The following is a 23898-nucleotide window of genomic DNA, read 5'->3' on the forward strand; positions in this document are numbered from 1 at the left end:
AAATTTAATAAAAAAAATCTCAATCTCTTCATCTATCATAATGCTGCCAGTGTGCCCTGTGGTGAGAATCTTTGTTTTCTTGATATTTAGCTTCAATCCATATTGCAAACTATAGTCCTTGACTTCTACAGCAAATGCTTCAGGCCCTCCTCAGTTTCAGCAAGTAAGGTTGTACCATTTGCATAATCACCTGTCTCCTAGTGATTACATATATTCAGAGTAGAACTTCTTCATTGTGTTTTCAAAGTTGTGACCATTCAGGCACCAAACTTCCAAGATTTACCTCAGTGAGTATGAACTGCCAACTTTTTGGTTAGTAGCTCTGCACATAATCATATGTCACACAAGTAACTAGCTCACTCTTGTTACTGAGTTGTAACTGATTCATATCTGACCCTCCACTTCCTAAACAACATGCCTCCAGAAACTATGAACTTTGATAAATGTCGATAGTTATAGAAAGGCTTCTTCAGGACTTTTGTTCATAGGGTTGCTATGAGTCATGTTCAACTTGAAGACTTGTTCATAGGGTTGCTATGAGTCACACTCAACTTGAAGACAACCAACAATGATGAATTTTTAGAGGTTGTAAATTGCATGGGGAGAGTTGCCCATCTTTCTCCAGTGGTGCAGCTGATGGAGTCAAACTTTCTGCCTCTTGGTTGGCAGCACAAGTCCTTACCCACTAGGTCACCAGAGCTTACACAGGAACTCCTGAAATGATTTCTAACTGTTTAAATAGTAAAATTCTTTTGAAAAATTCTTAATCACCGAATAGCTATGATATTGTCCAGTGTCCTTAATTAAATTTTGAGTCACAGTGAACGCATATGGCAGAATATAAGTACTTTCATAGTATTTCTCAGACTGTAACCTTATGGAAGCATCTTCTTTCTTTGTCCCAGAGCAGCTGAGAGGTTTCAAAATGACAAAATTGCAGTTATCAACAGAATGCTCAAACTCAATGCAATTGAGTCATTCTCAATCCTAACGACTCTCCATGGGGTTTCTAAGATGTAAATCTTGATGGGAGGAGGTTGTCCATCTTTTTCCTGTAGAGTCACTGGTGGATTCAAACTGCAGGAGATACATTTTGATTGGAAGCACAGCATACTGTGGACCACGCCACTAGCTGATAACACGGCATATTCGACTTCAGAATTTTGTAAATAGAGTATTGTAACTTCCTGGAAAAAATATAGAAAAAGAAATTTCCCTGCCTTTGAGCCAACAAATTCAAATATAGAATTGCTGTAAATAATTGTTGAGATTAGTTTTAGAAACAGTAATGTGGGGTGACAGCCACATAAATCTAGAGGTTGTGCTGAAATTAGCTTGTGCATCTTATAACTCTATGATAATTATCATTACTAAGCCAAATTCCCAACAGGAGTGGCATGATAGGTGTGTAATATTTCCTACCTCTGTATCTTCTTTATCTTCCTGTAACATATGCAAAACTTCTCAGGTTTGCACAAATTACTTCCTTACTTACCTTTTAGTAACTCTTACTAATGTTGATTAGCCTCAACAGCCAGCATATCCATTACATTCTATCAGCCAAACTAAATACATGTCACAGATTTACTGCAAATTTGTATTCATTTGCTGCACATTTATTAAAACATGACTATTTACTTAATATTATTTCATTATAAGTTGTTATTAGATTACTAATAATGACCAATATTCATAAATATTTATTAAGTAGATGCTTCCATCAGATGTTTTTAGTGCTTATAATTGTGAATGGTTAAATCAACAAGCTCTCTAGAAAAGACAACCCAATGCTGTGGTCCCTCCATACAAGGTTTTAATTTTATAAAAACAGACTCTAAATGCTGCTTGCTTTCTTGCCAACGGAGTATTACCCTTGCCTTTGCTGCAGAGCTACCACCAAGAAAATAAAGAACCTACACTGAGAACCTTCTGAATCCAGCTCTGTCTGTGTGTATACAGTCAAAATGAAACAAATTGGGGCAATTTGCTGAAGGTTAAACCCTCTAAATGGCATTCACCTAAAGCATGCAGGGGAAATGGTTTGGGAGGCTTAAATTATCACGTAATTGCCTTAATTCTCTGGGTTGCTTTTATGAGTAGACACAACTTTATGGTATCGAGCTGAAGATCCAAAATTGGAGGTTTAAGGTTGTTTGGATTTTTTTTATGCTCAACACCCTCAATCAAATATACTTTTCATAAAACTTAAGTTTTACATATGTCCCACAGACCTCAGTGGAAGAAAGTTCCAGAAGAGGCTGTTTGCATGAGTGATCTGCCTGCAGTTTTCCTTCCAGTAGCCATTACCTTCCATTTTGTCATCAGCACTTTAACTCTGAAGCTGCAGGGAGGTGGGGGGGTTTTTTGTTGTTGTTGTTGTTGTTTGTTTTTTCCCCCAAGGACTTAAGAAGCAAGCATAACTGTGTGCTTTTGTTCTTAAATATTTGAACACAGACTGATCTTCCAAAATATTCCACTAGTGAAATCTCACTGATTTCTATTGGAATTTTCCCCCTCTGTCTTGAGGCAGAAGTGAAAGGAAAGATGATTTATGAGCAAGATGGCTCAACTCTGTCTGATTTTTTTGCCTAAGACTCTTCCAAGGAAACGTCAGTCTATGATTCAGTAGTTCTTTTGAGTTATGATGGTGTTAACTAGGATAGCATAGTCTTGAAGAGACCATCTGTAATTTCAGCTTTAAAAAATAATTTTTAGCAAATTTTAAGAGTTTAAGACTGCGGAAACTTTTGCTGACACTGCACGTTCTCCTTGCTCCCCACCTCACCAAACTGTATTGCACATAAACCTTTTGATGTTTGAAACAGTTGTGGGGTTTTTTTTTTTCATTGGCAGCTAAGAAAAACACTCTGGAAAGTTATATTTAGTGAATTTGCCCATGAGTAAATATCCCTGAGCTACTCTGTTATCCTATGGCATCTGGAAGAAAGGTGCTATTGTTGTAGAGTCGTGATTGAAGTCCAGAATAATCAATTCAAAGAGACCCTGCGGGGAAGATTCACTCCCATGTGCTGTGAACACTTGGATTCCCTGAGCTTTTTCAGTCTTCTGTTCAGTTGAAGGGACGTAGATTAGTATATGTTTCAGTATAATGTACAGTAACACCGAGTCCCCATTCATGCCACAACTGCATTATAGTATGACCATCAATTTGTATCTCAGATTATTAACTATAAATTTTCCTGAAAAATGACATTTGTTATTAATCCCTGTGTTGGTGTTGTTTTGCTTGCTTTCTGAGTAACAATGACTGGATGGTAGGTTTTGTCCACAAGTAGTCTAGCCATGTACTGGGTGCTGTAACAGGCCACACTGTATCACCAGGGCATTAGGAGAGATGTACCATCAGGCTTAAGGCAGTTGAATATGCTCCACAAGTGATTTAAACCTTCTCTCCATTTCTTGCTAAGCATTACTTATTGACCTTCTGCATGAAAAATTAGTGTAATTCCTGAAGACCATGATAGGTTTGTAAGAAAGGAATTCACCCTGAACTTAAACACAGAGATGGAGAGAGAAAGGGGGTGGGGGAGAGAGAGAGGAAAAAAAAATAGAGAGGAACATAGTTGAGAATAAAGTGGAAGCTCAGTTAAAAGGTGCAGTTATTTTACCTTTGAGTTGGGCATTTTCTCTATTGCTTTATCCAATGGTGATCAATTAAGAGCAGCTGTACCTTACAGTATTCCACTGTGAAAATTTCGAATATTTAAAGTGTTTAGATAGAAAGGATGTTACAGAAGTATGGGTAATGGGGTGCCTACTTTCCGTCTGCTACACCTTCCCTGAGGTTTTGTCTGTAGGGCCCACCTGCATATGCAGACAGGATGGAATTTGGTTTGCAAGGGAACTGCAAAAATTACCCAAATAATTCAGATTTTTAATGAATAATACACAGACATGCACCTGCTTCAAAGACTTCATAGATTAGTTTTGTGACCAATAGAAAAGCCTCTTGGAATTCAATTACATGACTGGAAAACAGAATAAAACTGACTATAGGTTTAGAACTGGTAACAACAAAATGGTAACTAATTCCTAGCACAAGCAAGGAAAACCTGAGAATTAGGTGGTTCCATTTGCTTTGCTTCTGTGAGGCTTATTATAAAACCATAATATACTCCTCAAATTATTATCTTTTTTTCTTCCAGCTGGAGTTGCTTACAGAAGATATTCTGCACCAAGCCCCAAATATGAATGCTGTGATTTCATTACAGAAGACCATTGAAATTCAAAGTATGTCTTAGTTATGCTTTTGTATTTAGAGTTATAATTAAATCATATTTAGAGTTATAATTAGATCACAAAGGAATTTCTATAGAGTTATAATCATTTGAATATATTGCAATGTGTAAACACCTTAGTGCCCTTAATACCTGCAGAGCCCTAACTGTGAAAATCTTATTTTAAAGATACACTCAAAGTTTACCTTTAGATTGTCATTATTATTTAGTATTTCCAAGCACTTATATATTTCTCTTACTATGGTTGATGGTCATCAGAACAGAGCAAGGGAACAGTGCATGGTTCAAAATTGGGAAGGGCGTATGCCAGGGATGCATCCTATCTCCATACCTTTTCAGCCTATATGCAGAACAGATTATCCAGGAGGCTGGGCTCCATGAGGAGAAATGTGGGGTCAAGATTGGTCGACGATTTATCAACAATCTGCGTTATGCAGATGACACAACCCTACTTGCTGAAACTGAAGAGGACCTGAAGCACCTGCTGCAGAGGGTCAAGGACTGCAGCCTACAATATGGATTGAGGCTCAATGTCAAGAAGACAAAGATTCTCACCACTGGACCAATTGGCAGCAGCAGAATGGATGGTGAAGAGATTGAGATTGTACACAGCTTTAGTTTGCTTGGCTCCATAGTCAACAGTCTTGGCACCAGCAGCCAGGAAATTAAAAGGCTCGTTGCCATGGGAAAGTCTGCTGTTAGGGACCTCTCCAAAGTACTGAAGAGCAATGGTGTCTCTCTGGAGACTAAGGTGCGTCTGATACAGGCTATGGTCTTCGCAATCACTTGTTATGCATGAGAGAGTTGGACAATGACAAAGGAAGATAGAAGGAGAACTGATGGCTTTGAGCTGTGGTGCTGGAGAAGAGTATTGAGAATACCATGGACTGCTAGGAAAACAAACAGATTTGTCCTGGAAAGGGTGAAACTGGGTGGCTTCTTGGAGGCAAGGATTCTGAGGCTCCATCTAACATACTTTGGACATATTGTGAGGAGATACCGGTCCTTGGAGAGGGACATCATGCTTGGGAGGGTGGAGGGACAGCGCAGGAGAGGAAGGCCCTCTATGAGGTGGATTGATTCAGTGACTGGGATAGTTGGGATGGGAGTGTCGGAGACAGTGCAATTGGCACAGGACAGAACGGAGTTTAGGGCTGTTGTACATAGGGTCACTACGAGTCGCAAGCGATTCGACGGCATATAACACCATCATGGTTGATTGTGAAGTTTTATTTCACCACCTTATCGGGGGGACTGTTGTTGTTACGTGCCGTCGAGTTGTCTGCAACTCATAGCAACCCTATGTACAATAGCCCTAAACCCTGCTCTATCCCTTGCCAATCTTATTGTCTCTGACACACCTATCCCCATTACCCCAGTCATTGAATCAATCCACCTCATCAAGGGTCTTCCTGTCCTGTGCTGTCCCTCCACCCTCCCAAGCATGTTATCCCTCTCCAAGAACTGATTCCATCCTGCAACATCTCCAAAGTATGTGAGATGGACCTTCAGAATTCTTGCCTCCAAGGAGCATCCTGGCTACACCCTCTCCAGGACGAACTTGTTTGCTCTCCTAGCAATCCATGGTATATTCAATACTCTTCTCCAGCACCAAAGCTCAAAGACATCAACTCTCCTATCATCCCTAGTCATTGTCCAGCTCTTTGAAGCATAGCAAGTAATGGCAAATATCATGGCCTGTATCAGGCACACCTTAGTCTCCAGACTGACATCGCAGCTCCTTAGTACCTTGGAGAGGTCTCTGACAGCAGACTTTCCCAATGCAATTCGTCTTTTAATTTCCTGGCTGCTGGTACCAAGAGGGTTAATTGTAGAGCCAAGCAAACTGAAGCTGTCAACAGTCTCAGTCTCTTCACCATCTATCATAATGCTGCTGCCAGTCGGACCAGAGGTGACTAGTCCTTGGAAAATGGCATTGTGCTGAGAAAAGCAGAGGTTCAGAATAAGACACTCAACAAGATGGATTGACAGTGACTGTAGCTCCAGCATATCAGAAATAGTGAGAATGGCACAGGATAAAGCAAGATTCAGATCTTTTGTTCTTGATTTGCCATGAATCATAGAACAATATAATTAATATAGAGATTATGATTGCATGACTAAAGTTAGTAAAGATAAAGTACTTACATTCTAATAAATGTCAGAGTTCAACTGTCATATACTTGTTTTAAAGTAGGAGAGAGGGAAGAAGTTAAAAAAGGCATGCTGTTTAGGAAATGGCATCCACTTCCTAAACAACATGCCTCCAAAAACTATGAACTTTGATAAATGTCTGTAGTTGTAGAGGGGCTTCAAGACTTTTGTTCATAGGGTCACTATGAGTCATGCTCGACTCAAAGGCAATCATCAACAACAATGACAATTAAAGTTTAAATAAACAAAACAGGGAAAATTATGCCAGGATTGTTTGGGTTCGCTGGGGTTTTTTTCATCTGCTTTGTTTATGGTTTTTCATTTTGGTGTGGTGTTGGTTTTTTATTTTTTTTTTCTCTGTCCAGTTCCCTCTAAATTGCCATTACTTTATCAAGAATTATTCCTTCCATATAACTGAACTCACATACATATAGGAATTAAGCAAAATTAGTATAGAAAGTAGCATAACACAGAGAAGCAGATTGCTGCTGTCCTGCAGAGAAACTTTTAAAAACCAGCTGGAGAAGCCATTGCCAGCTCACTCTGTGTCAGCCTTTGCTGACACATTATCAGTTTGGAGAAATGAATGTGACAGGGTTTCTCTTAACCACCGTCTGATCCTTATCAAGGAGAAACTCAGAGTTAATGCCTCACCTTGCTTAGTCTTACCTGAACCTGGCTTGAAGGCTGTAGGTACTCAATAAATATTTTCCTACAAGTCATAATTGAAATGAAGAATTCATTTCTAAGCTTTCAGAGTAGAGAAAGAGTGTCCAAATATTATGGATCAAAGACTCTGAGATAAGATTATAGCACTGGTGTTCTGCCCGGGAAGGAGGGACAATCTCCTCCTGTACCAGTCAGATCTGATTTGATGGTACACACACACAAAAATAATAAAATTAACAAAAAAAATATTATAGCACTGGAACTAGGTGAAAAGAAAAGAATGCTGGAGAACACTTCATTAGTTTGAATTAAAATCCTGTCATCAGTGTATTGACTCTCATTTCTACTGAGGATCGATCAAGAGGGTCGATCAATGTTATACCACTCTTAAGGAAAGGAATCTTTCACAGCCTTCTCATGTTTACCTAATGCCCCCTTTCAGGTCTTCAAAACTACAAAAATATTCTGCATGTTATTCTTTTGTTCCCTTTGGAACATTCTTTGGTATCACCCACACCAGAGTATGATCAGGTGTTATGTTCCTATTAGACACAGGATTATCTAACTTTCAGTGAGCATTTTGCACGTTCATTACATCTTAATCGGTTATCAAGGCACAGAGAGAGTTTTTATTTTACCAAGAGAGTTTTCATTATATGACGAGTTCCTGGCTTGCTAGGTGCATAAACTGTCCAGATCATTCCAAAGCAGTGTTCACAGGGTGCACCAGAATCACAGAGAGGGGGTCATGCTCCTCAGCCGGGGGTAAAAACCTGAAGAGTGAGGAGGTTTCAGGGAAGGATTCTTGGCAGAGAGAAGGCTTCTTGGCAGAGGTAAGTCCTGCACTTGGTCTTAGAGATAGAATAGTAGTTTGACAAATGGAATAAGAAGGGGAATGTTTGGAAGGAAACCACGGAAGCAAAGGCCTCCATTTACACGTAAGTGTGAAAAGTATTTCGTTTGTCTGCATCTTCAGGAACTGCAGAGTTGCGTTTGTATTGAGTCTAATGATGTAGTAATGAGTTTTGCTGTATACCTTTTACCTTTCATCACTGAGAGTTTTGCATGACTTGTGCAGTCTGTTCTAGTCAAGCAAACCTGATAACTTTTTTTTTTTAAACCTGATAACTTTTGAAAAGGATTAAATCTATGGGCAAAACTTGCTGTATGAGAATCCTACCACCATGGATTTTAAATCTTTACTTTTTGTCCCAAACTGCATCTTCCTGTAAGCCAACACTGACACCTTCCTCTATTTAACAAACCCATTTCCTCTGAAGCCTGTATTGAGAATGCCATGTAACTCTGGTAAATCCAGCAAGTCCACAAACTCTGAGTATTCACCTGAGGAGTTTATTCTGCCATATTTTTGTTTTTTATTTTTATAATGTTGTATTTCATATTTTATATTAAAAAGAGTTTTAGATTCTATTAATCCTTGCTCTTTAACTAGATGATAATCACCAGGTACAAGAATCCTGTTGTTTCACTCTTTGGTGCCCCTAGGAGAAGAGTTGGCAGCAGTGAACAAGTTTGAGATGCATAGAATTCGAGGGTTAGCAGATATGAGTAAATGTGATCTGAGTAATACTTCACAGTCCCTGGGAGCCACACATTATAGATGATTTCCTTCAGAAGTAGCCAGCACGCCCTTCTTACTTCCACTTGAAAACAGTCTGATTTTACTCAGTCTTCACTGTCAATCTCATGATAGATTGATTTCATCCCCAGCTTTCAGGGAAGCTGTCATTAGACTAAGACCAAGACAGACAACCCACTGATTAATGATTGGTTTTTGAATGAGTACATAATCCAGTTCTGGACATTGAGAATCTGGACTGGTGTCATGGGTTTGCAACATATGTAGTCAAACAGACATGTGTACAAAGGCCTCATGCTCTGTTGCTACCATTGTCTTAAACTGATAACCTAGATTTTTACTTTAACTGGGCTTAAAAATTGTTTAACCTAGTGAGTATCAAGATACTGATTATTTGGAGAAACAATTTTTGTTGTTGTTGTTGGGTTTTATGTGCCATTGAGTCACCTGTGACTCATTGCAACCCTATGCACAATAGCCCTAAATCCTGCTCTATCCCATGCCAATCTGTCTCCTACACACCTATCTCCGTTACCCCAGTCACTGAAGTAATCCATCTCATTGGAAGTCTTCCTCTCTTGTGCTGTCCTTTCCACCCTCCCAAACATGATGTCCCTCTCCAAGAAGTGATCTCGCCTTGCAACATGTCCAAAGTATGTCAGATAGAGCTTCAGAATTCTTGCCTCAAAGGAGCACCCTGGCTTCACCCTCTCCAGGACAGCAGCCCAGGGTATATTCAATACTCTTCTGCAGGCTCAAAGACATTAGTTTGCCTTCAATTGGAAGTAGTAGTACCACAGAAAAATTTATATTGTTGCGGAAATGGTTCTGAAGGGTGGATTGAGACTGCCCATGGAAAGACAAACAAAAGATGTGAAAGCAATGGATAACCATGCAGGATACAGAGTGAAAAATCAGTACAGAGCAAGTAGTTCAACACTGAGCTTCAGTGGGACATTTTTACGTGGTTCTAATGATGTGTCTTTGGAGCTGTTCTGCCTAACTAAAGGCCCCAAAAAGGTTCTTAGAGTGATACGTAGAATGGCCACTTGGGAATCACAAATGGCATAAAGATTTGGGAAACTGAAATGATGGGTTCCTACTTTAGAAAAGAACGTTTTATTTCTTTACAAAATATAAAATTGCTTTCATTCTTGTCCTTTCTTTTCCCTCTTTTATAGCCCACAAATGTCTACTACTCTTTTGCAAGGACTCCTTGCTTCCTCTTAATTGGGAAAGTTGTCTGGATTGCCTAGACAATTTAAGGAGTATAGTGAAAAATGAGGAAAATTATAAAGAATTTCAATAAGGTGATGGTAGAGCATTAAAGCAAGCATGGCCCTTCTAAATGCAGGGCCCTGTGTGACTACATACATGCCTGACCTATGAAGTTCCCCTGAAGGTAATCTTTGTTTATCAGGGGTACATCCTCTTCACATAGGTTTTAAACATCATGCAGGTGCCCCCTTTTAACTTTGGAAAGTGTTTGGAATTCAACCCACCTCCAAGGCTAGGTTCTGAGGAATTCTTTTGTAATTCTGTTCAACTCAAAAGAACTACAATATCAGAAAACTATGCAAATGTGGAGAAGCAGATCTCATAGCATGTGGGAAACATTCAGGCAAGTTCCTAGATAGCCTGGTCCCAAGGCACACAGCAAGGTGCTGACAGGCCTTATGTGAATTTCTCTTTGAGAAGTGAGCCCCCCAGCTGAGGGTATGCAGGTGCTGGAGGCTGTGATTAGCATTGGCCCTTTGCCTAGCCACATGCGTGTAAGTATTTTGCAGCAGGATTATTCATGTTGTCCTGTTCTTGTTTATGTTACTAATTTAGTTGAGAAAAGACCTTATAAGGCAGCACCAGGGTAATCATTTTCCCTCAAAAGGTGAAGACCCCTTCTGACAGGTCAAAGTCTGATTTCATGTCAAGATGGTAGATATATTAGGGCTAGTTCTTTTGAGAAGGCAAAAGTGAAGCATCCTAGTCAGGGTCCTAGTCAGGAGGCATCATGTGTGTACATACTGTTTCCTCTGTTCACAAGCCCTTTGCCTCATCCCCATATATTTTTCAAGACTTAGCTCAGATGGTACCTCATTTAGAAAGCCATCTCTTGAATCTGTCTTTATCCTTCTGGACTAGGGTAATTTCCCATGTTTATTTCTTCCAGAGATTATTTTATTGATGTTATTATTTATTCATTCACTTAGTAGGTATGTCTATCATGTGAAGTATCTAAAAATCACTCATTGGTGGATTATTTATCCCTCTCCCACCCCAAGGAATCCCAGATCAATTTCTTAGGCCCACTAAGGAAATTATGCACTTTGGGAATTCCATGGAGAATGAGGTATTAAGAGTATCCTCATTGACATTATGCTGAGTGAAATACCTCAGACACAAAAGGACAAATACTGCATAGTGCCACTGTTGTAAAACAGGACTGACATCGGGGTTGGGGGGAGACTGAGAAATATAGGTTAAATTATGTACACTGCATTGAAACAGATGAGAGAGAGAACTGTTTAAAAGGGATATATGATTAGGTATTATTGTCATGAAAATAATATAATTCTGAGTCTAGAATGAAGGCTGCATAATGGAGTGGACTTGGGAGGAAGGACTGTATAACAATGAAAGAATTTTTCTTTTACTTTTAAAAGAGAAGAATGAACTGGAGGGAAAGGGTGGTCAGGGAGAAAAGTACAACAATGAATGAATGGAAATCCAATATCTCTGTAAATTTTCATTAAAATTAATAATTTTTTTTCAAAAGAAGACTCTCATTACTATTCATTACTTTTTGAGTCAGAACCAACTTATAGCTGACCAGCCATTGGGTTTCAAGGCAGTAAATATAATGAGAGGAGACTGCTGATCTGTCACCCTCAGAGGCTCTGTGGAATTATAACAATGTTTAAGTCCCATTTCCTTGAGAGTCTTTCTCTCTTTCACTGATTTTCTACCTTTCCAAAGACTTTTCTCAAAGTATCTTTTCTCAAAGGCTGGATGTCAAAAGACATGCTGACATACCCAAATTATGAAACCAGTTTCACCATCCTTGCCTCCAAGGAGTTAAGCTAAAACAGTTACGCTCCTTAAGAATCATGGAAAATGAGGGATTGAGAAGACTAACCACTACAGGGCAGGCACTCCTGTTACACTTCTTCCAAGGCAGATTTGTTTGTTCTTTTAGCAGTCCATGGTATATTCAAAACTCTTCACCAGCACTGCACTCCAAGGGCTTTAGTTCTTCTTATAGCATTCTTATTCATAATCTAATTTCCAGATGCATATGAAGCAATTGAAAATAGCATGACTTGGATCAGATGCAACTTGGTCTTTAAACTGACCTCCTTGCTCTTCACTTTAAGGAGGTTCTTCACAGCAGATTTTCCCTGACAACATGTATATTTATTTCTTGACTGCTGCTACCAAGGGCGTTGATTTGGGATCTAAGGAAAATTAAATCATTGACAGCTTCAATTTTGTTATTTTCCATCTATGATGATAATAGGGAGCTCTAGTGACCTAGTGGTAAGAATCTGCGCTTCAGTCCTGGAGGCGCTCACTTTGAATCCACCAGTTGCATGGGGAAGAAGGATGGACAGTCTCCTCCCATGCAATTAAATGCCTCTGAAAACCCACTGGAGGGTCAGTTCCAACTCATTAGCACACAACAACACAAACATGATGATATTGTCTATTGGTGAGGATTTTTGTTTTCTTGGTGTGAGACAAAATCCATAGTGAAATCTGTGGTATTTGATCTGCTGCAGAAAATGCTACAAGTCTTTATTTTCAGCAAGCCAGCTTGTGTCATCTGCATAACATGGGTTTTTTAAGAGTTTTCCTCCAATCCTGATGCCACATTTGTCATATAGTCCAGCTTCTCAAATATTTGCTCAGCAATACAGACTGAACAGGTATAGAGGATGGATGCAGTCTTTTTTTAATTTTAAGCCTTTTAGCATTCACATGTTCCTTTCATATAACTGTTTCTTGATCTATGTGTAGATTTTACATGAGCACACTTTAGTATTCTGGGATTCCCATTCTTTCTCCCATTACTTATCAGAATAAATGACAAGGACTTCTTCCTCTCAATGTTATCTATAATTTTATATGATCCACAGAGTCAAATACCCTTGCAAAGTCAATCAACAAAACACAAGTACATCATTCTGGAATTCTCTGCTTTCAATGACGATCCATCTGCCATTGACAATGATATCCCTAATTCCATGTCTTCTGAATCCAGCTTGGATTTTGAGCAGTTCCTCATTGATGGACTGTTCCAGCTGTGTCTGAATAATCTTCAGCAAGATTTTACTTGTAAATGACATTGTCTGATGATTTCTGCACTCTTTTGGATTACTTTTTTAGGAGTGGAATATGGACCTCTTCCTATTGATTGACAGGGTAGTTAGTTGTCTTCTGTATTTCTTGGTACAGAATATTGAGCATACTCAGTTCTGCATCTGTTGATTGAAAGGCTCAATTAGTATTCCAACAACTCCTGATATTATTTTTTACAATACTTTCAGCAGAGCTTGGCTTTTTCATTTAATATTATTAGTTCTTGGGGAGCTATGGTAGTAAGAAGCTACACTGCAATTCCTAATGGACCTGGATTGAATCCACGACCTGCTCTCTTGAAGAATAGGCAATTTCCTCCTATGCAATTAATTTCTCCGGTATTATTAGTTCTTGATTATACACTATATGAAGATGTGTGTGTGTGAAAATCTATTTCTAATTTTTCACTGAGTACACTAAATGAGGAAGAACACAAATTCTTTTTTGTGAGCTTCTGTTTCCATAGCAGAGTTTATATGTACCAGTTTTCCTATGTGAATCGAATACTTGGTTGGCTCTAATCACCAACTATAATGCTAGGAAGAGTCAGTGTAGTTTAGGATTAATGTCAACTTATACAAATGACCTTCCTACAGATGTTCCCTTTCCCGAAATGCCTCCATCAACTTAACAGAACCCAGGCAGCATTTCATTCTTCCTTTCTGTGGCATGGGGTGTGAGAAGCAGTGTTCCTGAATGCATTCTTGACACCCATGCTGGCCTGTGATCACACTTTCACTAATACTGGAGAGAAAGAAGCATGAAGTGAGTTTTCCATAACACTAAATTTATTTCGTTTGAAAGACTGTAATTTTAAGTTCTGAAAACATATCACGAGTGATATTGATATTGATCTGTGAAACCATAAAATATGAGAACCACAAGCATAAAGGCATGCTTCTCTTTTATTTATTTCTCTTTTTTCAGTTAGAAAAGTGTTCCTTTAAAGTGTCAACCAACTTTCTAGACCTCCTATGAGATAATAGGTATAATCATAGTATCTTTTGATTTGTAGACCAAGGAAATAAGTATGTGCCTATGGATTGGAATTCTTTCAACATTTTGCTGCAGCACACCAGTGGTTTGCAGCTGATAAGTTGAAAACGCTATAGTAGAGGATTTAAAACTGATATGAATTCCATTATAATCCCTTCTTCTATGTGCTAGGCCCATGGTGATAGGCAAACCACTTAATATTTCTGAAGAATTCCAAAGGCAATTGCATGGCCTGTTACCCTACTGGTTGTCTTAGTTGGTGTTCCTCTGGCAACAAAATGGTGGCAGAAAATAGAATAGAATAGATATGAACAGTAAAATTATTCCCCTTAACCCTCACTTCTTTCTTTTCCTCACTCTAAGAATCCATTCACTGTATAGTAGACAAGACTCTTCATTTAAGTCCTCCTTTTGCTAACCAAAGCTAAACAGTCACAGGGACCAGAATGGGAAGGGATATTCTTTGCAATGTCTTCATATATTTCTGTCTAACTTGTTAGACATAAGTGGAGAGAAACTGCTATGCCTCTCATACATAAATTGTGGTAGTATGGCTAGCTCTATTTCTGTAATAAAAAAAATATACACACCCCACTCCCCATTATTTAGGGTAATAAGAAGTGAATTTATTGCCTTTTGGATTTGCTCAACTCTTGAGACCAAGTCTAAACAGGCGTATTTTTTTCCTTTTGTTGTTACATAATGGATCATGTAATCATGCAATTGACTACAGATTAGTCAGTGATTTACATAACTCATGTGTCTACAATGTGCAGGGCACATCTTTTTAAAGATTCCAGAAATATTAGAATGAAATAAAGTTATCTTCTGGAGACCAGAGGTGTATTTGGCATTTTCTTGTCAGAACTATACTTATATTCTAGTATGTGTGTTACTGAACAAAAGACAATGCCTGACTACTTTTTCCTCTTCCTCCTCCCTCCACATATGCCTCTTTCCACCCTCCTGTATTATTATTAGTCTGTCATTTGAACATCTACTAACATAAGTTACAAGCAATACTAAAAGCCAACAAGCGTATATGATTTTTCCCCCTGTAAGGCATACTTTAGCTCGTTGCCATCGAGTTGACACCAACTCATAGGTGACTCCCCACTGGGTTTCTGAGGCTATAACCTGTATGAGAGGAGACAGTCCATCCTTCTCCTGAGGAGCCACTGGTGGATTTGAACCACTAGATCGGCATGAGCCTTGAGTTAGCATCACAACTTCCTATGTGCTACACCACCAGCTCCCTGAGATATAACTAGTTGGTAAATGAAAATGCTAAATCAACACTGTTGATGCTGTGTTAAAATAGATAATCATGACATGTGTTACCCAGCTCTTTTGGTGATTAAGAAACCCAAGTACTAATTAACGAACAAGCTATTAAAATAAGAAAAGCTTTGATCCTTTGTCCTATTTCTTTTAAAAGTGAACTAGTATTAAGCTTCCCCTTAAATCTCTGTAATACCCTTTACCTACCCCCTCCCCAAGGAAAAGGGGCACTGACATCAGACAATCCAGGAGAAAATCCAGATAGTTTCTAAGCTGAAAGGAATTTGTATACATCTCTTGTTGTGAGGAAATTGTCCAATATTTTGACCTCATGGGACTATGCACACAGTTAAAAGGGTTGTTTTCCCAGATTGCAACATGTGCTGCATAAATCATCTCACAAGCTTTATAGCTTCTTTACTCCACACCCAAATGCTAACCTATACTCTATTTTACTCTTTCTTTTTTGTCCCTCCCAATTCCACTCTGATTTTCTGCCTTTCCCCCCCTTCTTTGTCTTTTTCTTTGTCTCTCTATTTCTATCCTGCTGAGATTCAGAAGAGAAGAACATGAGATTCAGAAGAAAAGAACAACACGTGTTGAAAAGGAGTTCTTTAAGTCATAAATGAGATTTTCACTCAAGCCGAGGAGAAACATGGTCACGCATGCATTTCAAAAGTTGATTAAGTTTTTAGTAAAGACAAGATACTAACTAGATGGGTTTATTATTTGATATGGGAACTCTGATGGCCCGGTGATGAGGAGTCGTGCTGCCTTCTAAGGTATGAAGGTATGCAGTTCAAATTCCCAGCTGTTCCATGGGAGAATGAGGGGCAAGCTTCTACGTAATTTACAGCCTCTGAAAATTGAATGGAGGGTCAGTTATGGGCTGGTTTTGACTCAGTAGCACCTAACAACAATACTATTTGATAATGACTGGCTTAATTCGAAAGTGGAATTGGCATTATCATTATTACTAGGCATGGAAAGAATAGTTTCCAAGATTTTCATTTGGATAACAGAGTAAATGGTGGATTTACCTCTTGAGATAGAAAATAATAGATAAATAAAATATTTGAAAGGGAAGATTAGGATTATTAAACTGAAAAAAAAAAACCCCAAACCAAAAAACGAAACAACCCAGTCCGCTGATTAGAAAGTTGGAAGTTTGAGTGCGTAAAATTTTGTAATAAAGACGGTCAGTCTACTCCCATGTGATTTATTGCCTGTGAAAACCTGCTGAAGAGTCAGCAATGAGTTGAGGTGAGTTGCTTGTTGAGTTGCTTGAGTGATAAAATTATTAAGTGCTTGTCTGCTAACGGAAATATCAGCAGTTCAAATTTACCAGGCTCTCTGTGAACCAAAGATGAGGCTGTCGCCTTCTGTACTTATTACAGCCTTGGAAATCTTGTGGGGCAGTCTATCCTTTCCTGTAGCATTGCTATATGTTAGAATTCACTAGAAAGACACAGGGAAAGAGTCTTAACAGCCTCTGTGAAGTAGGCACTGTTTCATTCTCATTTTTACAATTAAATTGTAAAACTTAATCTAGGAAAATCAAGGTTAATTGACTTGTTCAAAATTTCACTGACAGTGTGTAGCTGAAGCAAGATTATAAGGAAGCAGTTGGTCTACAGCCTACTCTCTTAGCCACTGGTAAAGTACTTCACAGATGCACTCATTCCCTTTGCAGTCTTTCCATATACATAATTTGAGTGGCTCTCCCTAAAGTGACATGCTTAGGGAAAAAAACCACCAAAAAAAATCCCCTTTATCTAAATGAAAAGTAAGTTCTGTTTAATTGAGCTTTTACCACAGTTCAGGAAGCCCACAGCCAAATTCCGAGAAGCCGTGGAGCTATGACTGCCCCCTGGAGTCCCTTGTAAACTTACAAAATACATCTAATCAGAAAAAAATTCAAGGATTGGCAGAATTTCAAACCCCTGCCCTGTTGAGTTTAAAGCCCTGACTGTTGTCAGGTGTGAGCTGTTATTTGTCATAGATTCTTTGGCTTTAGACAGAGGCCTTGACGTTGCAGCCCTGGGCGAGGCAGAACTTCATTGAAGAAAAGCAGTGTTAGGTATTTTCCCACTATTAACCCCACCAACCCTCGCTTGTATCAGAGCCAGGTCAAACTTGTACATATGGCTTTTTGAAAATTGATTTTGAACTTCTAACTAACCATTCTCTTGAAATGTCTAAAAGCTGCTTATTGTGCAGGGGAGCCCTAATAATAGAACATACCATAAAAAAGAGGAAAGCCTGCCATCTGCTTAGAGACTTAAATTGTCTGCCTCATTTTTTTTAATCCCCAGAGTATCTGTAATTATGAGTTTTTTCACTCACATTTCCACCAAGGTAAAACTAATCAAACCAAGAGACTAAACTAGACTGTGTAGTTTTCTGGAACTGGACACTCTTTAGAGGCAGGATCACTTTGTGCTATGTGCTCGGCTGTAATGCCTAGATAAGTTTCACATCTATGACACCACTCAGAGATGGGGAGTATTACAAGGTCAAGTTTGGAAAAGTTGTCATTTACTACTTATTTAAATGTAGGGCATCTAGTCTGCATAATGTAATGCTGCAATGCATAATTATTTTCTTCATATTGTCCAGTATAAAATGAAACCTAGCCAACTTTTATAGCTTGCTAGTGATCTTTCAATCCATAGAATTTAAAGTTGAATTCATTTCTAGCTGTGATGTCAAACCCTCTTTCACTTTTTTAAAGTGGCTTTGTTCCATACTCCATTGCAGCCCAAACAAAGTTCCATCAGACTTCAATCCCCAAATACAGTAGGATAGAAACTATAATAGGCCTCTACTAAAATAGAATTATAATTATTGTAAGAATCCATAATGAAGGTTGCAGAGGGGAGTATACTCGGGGTGGGTGTGGGGGGGCTTGGGAGGATTGTATACGAATGAAGGAATTTTTCTTTTACTTTTCAAAGAGAAGAGCAAACTGGGGTTGGGGGTGGGGGAGGCAGGGACAAAAGTGCAACGATGAATGAGTGGGAAATCTAAAATCTCTGTAAATGTTCATTGAAATTATTAAAACATAAAATATTTTAATGAGTTAATAAGCTTCGCGAAGCTCCGGAAGTAACACAAACAGTTTGTGTTTGGCTGATAAGTGAACTGTTGGCAATTGGTATCACTCAGTGACCCCAAGAAAGAAAGGCCTGTGATGATGGGCCCTACAAAGATGACAGCTAAGAGAGCACTATGACATAGTTCTCTCTCATGGTGCCACCATGAGCCAGAGTTATTTGAGGGCTGTGCATTTGGATTTTTGCTTAAACTTGGTAAAATATAAGAAAATGGGGAGAGGGTGAATAACATAATCTAAAATTTAACAGGGAGCAGCAAAGTAATAATGTTAATTGTTCTATAAATACATGAGAGAGTCAGGGCTCTGCAGCAAAGTTGGAATATGAACTTAACTGATACTGAAGAGGTTCCATTATAGTACACTCTTGGGTTCCACAGGATGCAAATTTATTTCTTTCTAAGAGAAAGTATTCCAAATTTAAATATAGTATATACAATGACTAAGGAAGATAGAAGGAGAATTGATGCCTTTGAGCTTTGGTGCTGGAGAAGAGTATTGAGGGTACCATGGACTGTTAGGAAAACAAACAGATTCATCCTGGAAAGGGTTAAACTGGATGGCTCCTTGGAGGCAAGGATTCTGAGGCTCTGTTTAACATACTTGGACATGTTGTAAAGAAGGACCAGTCCTTGGAGAGGGGCATCATGCTTGGTAGGGTGGAGGGACAGTGGAGGAAAGAAGGCCCTCTATGAGGTGGATTGATTTAGTGACTGGGGTAATTGGGATGGGTGTATTGGAGACAGTGCTATTGGCACAGGACAGACAGAGTTTAGGGCTGTCATAGGGTCACTATGAGTCTCAAGCGACTCGACGGCACATAACAACAGCAAACAACATATGCAATAGTCTAGTTCCACAAAATATGCATGTAAGTAAATGCATGCATGTCAATTAATAAAATAAATGCACAAGGATACAGACCACCAGAACTCAACAGATAAGACAAACACAAAAGAATGTCTTATTTACAGAGTTAAAAACAGGAGGCCATTTTCAAGAAACGGTGGATTAAGAATACTCATTTACTTTCACTGCCTCCTGATACACCACTAAAGTAACACTTTTTATAATTAAAAATACATATTCAAAGAGTACAAAAAATTAACAAGAAAGAAAATAATAGGAACCTGGAGAACAGATATGCTAAAATAACTTTCAGCAGATTGGGGGGTGGGGGTGGGAAAAGGAGCAAAACCGAAACTAATATTGAATGCTCAACCAGAACCAACAAACATGTCTCCCTGAAGGAGGAAGACATCAGGCTATCAGAGCCACATGCCACAAAGCTGTTAACTCACACACCTAAGGTAATTTTATTTCCTAGTTTTAATCTCTCATATCTGATAGCTAACTATCCCTTTTCTTTCTTCATTTCCTTCTATGTCCAGGTTAATAAAAATAACCCTTAAATTCCTTTGCTCTTCTACCTTTCATCACACTAATGGAAGAAAGCCTCAGCCCTGGATAGATTCTACAAATATTTTTCGCCAACACTGGACCTAAATAAACAGGTCTGCTCAAGGGAGACATGGAGCATAACATACAGTGCACTTTAAGTTTATGGAAACCAAGCTCAGCTGGGACCTTTACAGTCCTGGTGCTCTTCTCTTTGTCTTCAAAGCTATTCTTGCCAATCTCTCCAGCTGCCTTACATTTTCAACTCTCTTCCTTGACTCAGCAGCAAATTTTGCTTATTGCTTATTGTAGCTTCTTCTCAGCTCTTCTTTCCAATCAACATTTAAGCAAACTAAAAATATCTCATATCTTAAACAAGTAAACACAAATTCCAGTCATCTCACTACTTAATCACTTTACCATCCTACTGCCAAGATCAAATTCTTGAAATGTGCTCCTCACATACTTATGACGTAGACTTGACATAATAACTAAGGAGAACTCGTGTGGTCATCAGCTGTGATCATTGTCACCATGCATCAAAAGTGAATTTTAAAACTTTTTAACTTTGTATATTAGACTTAGAGGAATTTATAACTATAATACAGAGAGTTTCCATACAGCCTTTACTCAGCTTCTCCCAATAGTAACACATCTTGCATCTCACCATAATGTACTGATCCAAGCTAAAAAATTAACATTAATGAAATATTATTAACTAAAGTACAGAGTTTGTGGACTCCACATTTTCTGTGGTTCCTTCCACATTCTGTTTGAGTACCACCTAATCTAGGTTTGTAAATTTCATTTTGTATTCTTCCATCAGAGACAGTTTTGGTCTTTCTCTGCCTTTCATGACCTTGACTTTTAAACAGAACCAGTCATTTATCAAAATAAAACAACAACAACAAAAAAGGTATTTTGACTATCTCTGAGGTTTGCTCAGAATTAGGAAAGTTCATGCATTTAGCGGTGGGAAGTGTGTGTGACAGTACGGTGATGAAAGTGCTCATCTGTTAAGCAGCAATCTGAAACCATCACCACTTCTTCAGTAGAAAGACGTTGTCTACTTCTGTAAAGATTACTGCTTTGGAAATCTATGAGGAAGTTCTACTCTGTGCTCCAGATTGTTATGAGTTGGGATCAACAGTGGAGATGAGAATTCATTTTTGACAAGTGCACCACAGCAGTAATGTTGTACAGTCCTCAGTGTATCTATAAGGGTGTCTGATGTTTATCTGTCTTATTTTTGGTGAAGTGAATAATAATCACTTCATTGAGATCATAACTCTAAAGTAAAGTATTTTCCTTAATAATAAATATCTGGAGGGAGCTTACTCTGAGTCAAACCCAATTGGATGGCAGTTGGGGTTTTTTCTTTGTTGAGGAAGCTTCACTGAAATTGCACAAATATTCTATTTTACTTCAAAATTTGCCCACCAATTTTAGCATCCATTGGTGTATCTTGCCTACAGTAAATATTATTCTAGTTGTTCCCATGCTCAATTTCCATTTTCCTTGTTCCTATTATAGTCAGTCTAGAGACTAAGGTGTGCCTAATTCAGGTCATTGTCTTCACAATCACTTGCTATGCATCAGAGGGCTGGACAAGACTATGGAAGATAGAAGAAGAATTGATGTCTTTGAACTGTGGTGCCAGAGGAGTCTTGAACATACCATAGACTGCCAAGAGTGCAAATGCATCTGTCTTGATGAGGATGAAACCAAGTTTCTCCTTGGAGGCTAGGATGTTTTTTATTTTATTTTATTAATTTTAATGAATATTTACAGAGATTTTGGATTTCCATTCATTCATTGTTGCACTATTTCCTGTACACACCCCCCCTCGTTCCTTCCTCTCTTTTTTTTTCCTTGAAAGTTTGTTTTAATTGTCCCATTGCCACAGTGCTTGTAAAAACCAATTCTGATTAATCTCCTTTATCAGTGTGTCCTTTGCCATTCCCCATCACTCCTCCCTGAGAGAGATTTCACCCTGATTCTTAAGGAAAAGGGGACAGCGTATTCTCTTAGCTACTTCCTGCTGAAAAGGAACGCTGTAGGTTTTAGGGTCAAGATCTTCTCTCACTACTCTAACGGGCCGCTTTGGCAATAGGAAACACATAGACTATTGTGGAGATTGATTTTGAAATTTAGATGCACTGTTATCAATTGTGCTTAGCCATACATGTTCATATCCTTGAAGATGCATCATGGAACTGTTGCAGCCTAGAAGACACAAATTTAACAAGTTAAAAGTACATGAGTCAAAACTTAAAAGCAATAATATTCCAAATAGAGGTTCTAACAGTGGCACAAATCAAGCTACAGAGGGAAGGTAGTTCTTAAAATAAAAGGCTTATTGACTAGCACTTTGTCTATTATAGTATAAAGGTTAGGAACCACAAGATGTAGAGGCTTTTGAGGCTCTGTTTCATATACTTTGGGCATGTGGCCAGGAGGGACCAGAAGGACATAATGCTCAGAAGGGTGGAGGGACTGCACAGGAGAGGAAAACCCCAGATGAGACAGATTGGTATAGTAACTGTGGAAATCAGGGTTGGTGTGTCGGAATTAGTGAGACTGGTACAGGACAGGGTAGAGTTACATAGGTTTACTATGGTTTGCAGGTGACTCATCAGCACATAACAATAACAACAACTATAATCATCATTTGGAAATAATCTACAATGAAAAATTGTTCTTTCTTATTTCTTTATTGTCTTACTTTTTATGTATATCAGAATGTCTCATGTGTGCTGTTTTATTATGTAGGGTCTAATCTAACACTCTGATTCTCTATTTTGTTGCTCACATTGTTCTAGCCCTGGTCCTTGGTAACCCAGTTTGGGTTCTGTGTTGTTGTTGTTTTCCGGCACCCCATCCTTTATGACCACTTTCTTACTTCCTGGCATAACAAGGTGTTCCAGGTTCACCATATATTTTCCCTAATCTTGTCCTGGGTTCATCCACTTCTCCAAGAAGTCCTGAATTATTTAAAACTGGAGGATAATACTCAGAAACCAAGACCTGAGATTTTTGTGGTCTTATTGCTAGTGGAGTGTCATTCCCTTTATTAGGAAATCTGTGTTTACATAGTAACACATGCACACATACTTAAACACAGCATTCATTTTCATACATAATGGTCCACATGAATATTCATTTAAAAACATTATTCCTACTGATAACTCCAAGTCCAATTTGACATCACAGGATTTACTCTGATCTTTTGCCTGTTTTTACTTGTAATATCTTTTTAAAATAACCTGGGCCTTCTTATCTGCAATACATTTACTTAATTAAAGTAATTTCATAATTGTTAATCCTTATCCTTGTACTAATAGAGTCCTTGTGGTGCTGTTGTTAAGTGCTTGGCTGCGAGCTGAACAGTTGGGAGTTCAAACTCATCAGCCACTGTGTAGGAGAGAGCTGTAGCACTCTGCTTCTGTAGAAAACCCTTTAGGGCAGTTCTACTCTGTCATAGAGTCGCTAGAAGACAGAATTTCCTTTGGCAGCGGTAGATTTTCATTATCCTTGCAAGAAACAAATTTCTGACACTACAGCTTAATACAGGGAATTTCGGTGGCCTAGTGTGAAGTAGTTTTTGCATGTGTAAGGTTACTGTCAATTCGGTGCATTCATAATATATTACTTTCTCATGCTATTTATAACTTGTATCTTCCCCTCTTCTACCTTTGCATTTTATCTTGCATCATTATATAAAAATATTTATATGATTTTCCTTATCTAGAAATAATGTTACTTAAATTTTATATAGTGTTATTATATTTTGGAGAAACATTCTTATAAGTCATACAGCACTCTTCTGTCAATTTACTGTACTGAGGTAATTTGGGTTTGCTGTAATGCAGAACCTGTGCCACTACGGTGTCAAATGCTGTGAAGGTTGCCCCTCGTGGACAGTGTTTGGTGGAGCTCCCAGTTTAAGACAGGTTTGGAAGCAGGAGTGACATCCACTTCCTAAACTACATGCCTATGGAAACTCTATGTACTTGGAGAAACAACAACAGTTATAGAAAGGCTTCAGGTCTTTTTTTCATAGGGTCTCC

The 23898-nt window shown here is 38.6% G+C and overlaps 1 protein-coding gene across 1 annotated transcript in view; it reads left to right on the forward strand.

The window, feature by feature from the left end:
* The window catches only part of LOC102855820 (histone deacetylase 9-like), a 297314-nt gene that overhangs the window by 256066 nt on the left and 17350 nt on the right, over window positions 1-23898 (forward strand). Inside the window, exon 8 of the mRNA XM_006880382.1 lies at window positions 4167-4251. Coding sequence (XP_006880444.1) covers window positions 4167-4251 — 85 coding nt within the window. The remainder of the gene's footprint in view (window positions 1-4166; window positions 4252-23898) is intronic.

Source organism: Elephantulus edwardii, unplaced genomic scaffold (genome assembly GCF_000299155.1).
Source record: "Elephantulus edwardii isolate Elephantulus edwardi_28Jun2011 unplaced genomic scaffold, EleEdw1.0 scaffold00007, whole genome shotgun sequence".
In the NCBI taxonomy this organism is placed as follows: Eukaryota; Metazoa; Chordata; class Mammalia; order Macroscelidea; family Macroscelididae; genus Elephantulus; species Elephantulus edwardii.